The sequence below is a fragment of the Phaethon aethereus genome, assembly GCF_964289735.1.
Source record: "Phaethon aethereus genome assembly, chromosome: 21".
Lineage (NCBI taxonomy): Eukaryota > Metazoa > Chordata > Aves > Phaethontiformes > Phaethontidae > Phaethon > Phaethon aethereus.
In genome coordinates this window covers 7027091-7032170 of record NC_138597.1, presented here as the reverse complement: position 1 = coordinate 7032170, position 5080 = coordinate 7027091, and the positions used below count along the sequence as shown (strand labels likewise).

At 46.9% G+C, this 5080-nt stretch overlaps 1 protein-coding gene across 1 annotated transcript; it reads left to right on the top strand.

Moving 5' to 3' along the window:
- On the top strand, positions 1-737 carry FNDC10 (fibronectin type III domain containing 10). The gene has a single exon (XM_082009297.1). It carries the CDS (start codon positions 14-16, stop codon positions 707-709), a length of 696 nt encoding a protein of 231 aa, XP_081865423.1. The 5' UTR covers positions 1-13; the 3' UTR covers positions 710-737.
- Positions 738-5080: the final 4343 nt, after the last annotated feature.

Here is a 5080-nt window from a genome sequence, read left to right as displayed (position 1 = left end):
CGCGGCGGCCGGCATGCCCAGCCTGCTGCCGCCCTTCCTCGCCCTGCTCTGCCTTGGGGCGCCGGCGCCCGCCCTGAGGGCGCCGCCCGCCGCCGCGGCGCCAGCGCCGCCCGCCTCGCCGCGGCGGGCCGGGGCCGAGGCGGCGGAGGAGCCGTGGTGCCCCTACAAGGTGGGGGCCGAGGGCGCGGCGGGCGGGCGGCTCTGCTTCCGCACGCCGGCCCGCGGCTTCCAGTGCGCGGCGCGGGCCTGCCGCGCGCACCGCTCGCCGGGCGGCGCCCTGGTGGCCAACGTGCTGCGCAACGGCAGCGTGCTGCTGCAGTGGGGGCCGCCGCGCCCCGCCGCCGGCCTCCGCGGCTTCGCGCTCAACTGCTCCTGGGACGGCACCTACACGCGCTTCCCCTGCGACAGCGTGGAGCTGGGCGCCGCCTGCCGCGACTACCTGCTGCCCGAGGCGCACGGCAGCGTGCGCTACCGCCTCTGCCTGCAGCCGCGCTACGCGCCGCCGCGCCCCGCGCCGCCCGCCCAGTGCGTGGAGTTCCGCGTGGAGCCGGCCGCCATGCGGGACATCGTCGTCGCCATGACGGCCGTGGGGGGCTCCATCTGCGTCATGCTCGTCTTCATCTGCCTCCTGGTGGCCTACATCACCGAGAACCTCATGAGCCCGGCCCTGGCGGGGGCCGCGGGCGCCGCCACCCCGCGGCGCGCCTAGCCTTCGGCGCCGCCCGCCGGGCCGCGGGAGCGCAGCGGGGCCGAGCCGGGCCGCCGGCTTGGCGGGCGCTGGGCTGCGCTGCGCCGCGCCGCGCCGCGCGGGGTCCCGCCCCGGGTGACTTCCCGCTTGCCTTGGCAGACCGCTTCTCGCAACGCGCCCGCCGCCGTCTTTCTAGCTCTTCCAGGGGAGGAGGAGGAGAGGTTTTCCAAACTGTTCTCGCAACGGTTTTGCCCAGGGCCTCGTTTGAAGCATTGGCTGGCTTGGGTTAGCCTTTCACAAACTTCCAGGATTTGGGTTTTCCTCAGTATTTGGGGCTCTGCTTCCTCCTAGGGTGGGTGGCTTTTGAGCCTGACCCGTACGGGGTTACTGAACTCATGGGATCTCAGTGGCTTAAAAGTAAATAATGGCAAAGGTCCACAAGTGCCAGAAAAATGTCTGTTTTTACAAGCAAGCGACAGATGGCCTGTTTGAGAAGACTTTCCAGAACACCCTTATTTTAAGCCTATGCCTAAATCCCCTTGGTCTTGGACACGTGCTTGAATTTTTCCTGAGGGGGAATGTTGTTTAAAGTCTATGGGAGAACAGACTGGTGGAACCACAAAACCCATTGCTAAGCGTGTCTTTGATCCAAAGCCCACCTAAATCTGGTGACTTAAGTGGGTTTTGTATCGTGCCTTATGCTCCTCACAAATTCTGGGACCTAGACTGGCCACCGTCCAAAAGAATGGGTTTTCAGGTCAGCCTGAGTGACCATCAACATCCTACACTGACCAAACCAGCTTTTCTCCCTTTAGAAGTGTCACATCCGTGGTTTCCACAAAGAGCAATGCTAAAGGGACAAATTCAGTATGAAAACTCCATTTTGTTGTGCAAGTATGAACTGATCCTTAATTATAAGTACAGTGTAAACGAGCACCATCACTGCCCTCTGAAATCCCATCTTTTAGGAATGCTGTGTGCAGCTACACTAAGGTTAAAGTGTCTTAAACACGGAACTCACTAATGTTGTAGCCGAGTGTTTTGAGCGTAGGAACACTCCTTGTTAACTGCTCACTCGATGCTGTAGTAAGTAAGGTTTTAGCCATATTCTAGTATTAACTCTATTGTGCCTTAGTGCTGAGAATTTGTCCCATTTATATTGGTATATCTGTTCTTGTAGTCTTCATAGACAACTGTATCTCCCTGAGTGTTCTTGTCCCTGAAACTGGTGGTTGCTGTTTTTTGTTGTTTCTTTTTTTAAAAAAACAAACTTAGGCTGATCATTACTTGAACTTTGAATATATACACAAAATAGAGTCAGTTACCATCTGAGAGGTATTTGTTTAGTGAGCTAGTTTTTATTTAGTGTTGTTTGTATGTAGTGACTGCTGTAACAGAAAATTACTATCACTTCAACTGAGCACCTAAAGCAAAAGTAGCAGAACAGCTCTTCTGTAAAGTGATATTGCTATTAAAATATGTCTGTTTCATAGGTGATCTCTTTGTGTAAATGTTTATCACTGGTCAATGACCCATATGCTTTTCTTTGTGGAAGTAGTTTTGTGAAGTATAAACTTGCTAGTAGAGGGTAAATATAGAAAGTGTATGGAATCCTTAATAAAATGCAGTATTTGTACTAATCATAATCCCTTTGATAATTTGAGAGTGGCTGAGAAACTGTGTTTCATCAGGCAGAAATATCTTATTTGTTATTCTTCCTTTGTTTTCTTTCTCACATACAGCTGACTAATTTTTATTAACTTGCCTGTGTACTTGATTTAAGCAGCCTGACAATATCTAGCGTTGCAGTAACAGAAAGATGGTGTCATTCATTGATATTGAAGGATGATGTCATAATTTTTCTTTTTTTGTCCCTAAGGAGATTGACTGTTTGAAGAAAATGGAATCAGTTTTTAAGGACATTGAGACAAATTGTAGCTAGTGGTTTAGTTCAGTGAATTTAAACACAGCGTAAATCGGCATCAAAGGTCTTTTAAAGGTTTCAAGTCAGTCTTTCCTGTAGGCCGTTCTGCACAGCAACTATTAGAGTGGCACTGATTTTGTATATCTCTGTCAGCTTCTGTCAACCAGTGTTACTGTTTTGTTCTTCATCTTGTCATGAGTTGCCAGATGTGAAAATTAAATGTGTAAATAATGAGCCTTGTACCACCTTGGCATTGACCTTAATAAATTAAGAAAAGAGTGAAAAGAAAACATCACAAATATTTAATGGTTCAAGATCTTGTTTGACTCAAAGTGAGCAAATCTGCCCAAAGACTGGTCATAATTTTACAGGCAATGGAATATCATTATGACAACATTAATGGGAAAATGAAAAGATATTTACTCTCTGAATACTTGACTTCTGTTTACTAGAGGTTTAGACTATAGGATCACAGGGTAATTCAGGTTGGAAGGGACCTCTGGAGGTCATCTAGTTCAGCCTCCCGTTCAAAGCAAGGTCAGCTGTGAGATCACACTGGATTACTCAGGGGTGTATCCAGTGTTGCCTTGAAAACCTCTGGGGACAGAGGTTTTGCCCTTCTCTGGGCAAGCCATTCTGTTGCCTGAACTTGATCATGGTACTGTCCATAACTGTAAAAAAAAGGGTTGGACTAGAGAAATCATCTGGTCCAGCCTAAAATATTCTTATTGAGCAGGAGGTCACAGCACCCAGTAGAAGGAGCTCATGATCTACACGTCCAACACCAGGGAGAAAAGAGGCACAACGCTCAAGATGACCGCTTCAGTCTTTTAGATATAGGAAACCAGATGTGAAATTTTGTATGAAAACTCACTGAGCCAAACCATCAATTATGGTAACCGGGTGTCTGGTTTTGAATACAAATGATCCCTATTTGACCTTTCAATGAGCTGCCCTTAAGCTGCTAAATCCGTCTTTGTTTACCGATTCAAGCTACTTCATTTTGAGTGCAGCCAGCACTGTTCCTTGCAGTAACACTGATGTAACTCTGAGGTAACTGAGCACCACATTTAATTTACAGTTTTGTATGTGACTCTCTTCAGTAAGACACCTCTGCAGGTATTGGCAGGATACAGTTACCTGCTAAAACAGCACCTAGTAGATACTATAGACATGTTATCTGTAGTCATCTCACATCTTCATGCATCTGTCTGTGTGGATTGCATTGCAACAGCGTGCTGGGCTGGGGATAGACAAGCAAGAGCAAAATACATAGAACAAGAGTGTAAATCCTGATGGAAGAAATTCTATAATTCTCTAAATTAAAAACTGATTATTTTTATCAGTTTTTTCCTTTCCATGCATTATAAGTGGGATGTGGGAAACAATATCTCATAGTTTCTCACTAATTTTCAGTGGGTTAAGTTTTAATTGGACACATCTTGGTGTCTGGAAAAGAAAATCAGAGTATTCCCTATTTAATTTTATGTGACATTAAGCCGACCCATTGATAACTGTGGGTTTTTTCCTTCATCGTGAGTATAGACATTTCTTCCATCGTGAATACAGACATTTCTTTTTGGCAATAATAGGGAAAATGTCATGTACATAGTATTGATATTAATTTGACTCCTACAAGCCTTTGTGAGACTGCACAGTTAGAGAAAGCTTTATCCGGTATTTGCAGCAATTCCCAAAACACGCAGAGTGTATTGTAGAGTTACAATCAGTGCTGGCCTGTCCAGGCAGCAGTAAGAAGTGGCAATACGCTGATTTATAACTGCCAAGAAGCTGCAAGACGCTGGCTGTATCGCACCTAATGCTTTGGGAAAAAGTGGAAATATCTCCTAAGGCAGCTACACATTCTCTGTGTGACTATACAAGTACCTGGGTATTAAAAATCCGTATAGTCCACCCTTAGGTGGTATATGGTCCTGCGTTTATCTGGTCATTTCCAGTACCAATATCAAGCCATATCCATTTCTGCAGGAGTTAAAATAGGGAGTGATATGCCCCATAACAAGCTTTTTTTTTTTTTTTCCTTGCCCTGAGCTAAATGTGAGGAAAACAAGTGCTTGATTGTAAGCGACTGGAGCTCAGCCTGACCCCAACTTTGAATCTTCTGGAGGAAATGGTCTGTGCCGCAGGCAGAGAATCTCCCTTAATTCCGTTATGGTATTTTTTGTGGTACGTAAGAGGAAAGGCTGCTTGGCTTTATTTGGAGGTGCAAGTGAAAGCTGGTATTTTGCTTCCATGGAGACCTGGAGCTGTAGTCCTACTGTCACCGAAATCGGGAATAAACCTGGTAACACCAATGTAGTGTTAAAAGGCAGGCATTCTTTATTCACGGCGCTGGGAACACGGCGGATAGCTCCTCCTAAATCGTGTTCGTCGATCAGTTCAAAAATCAAACATTTATAGGCAAGATTATTACATATTCATTAAGTTTCCATAGAATGATTGGTTAA

What these genes read in the sequence shown, in the direction of transcription:
- FNDC10 (XM_082009297.1), top strand. Translation starts at nt 14, where the DNA reads ATGCCCAGCCTGCTGCCGCCCTTCCTCGCCCTGCTCTGCCTTGGGGCG.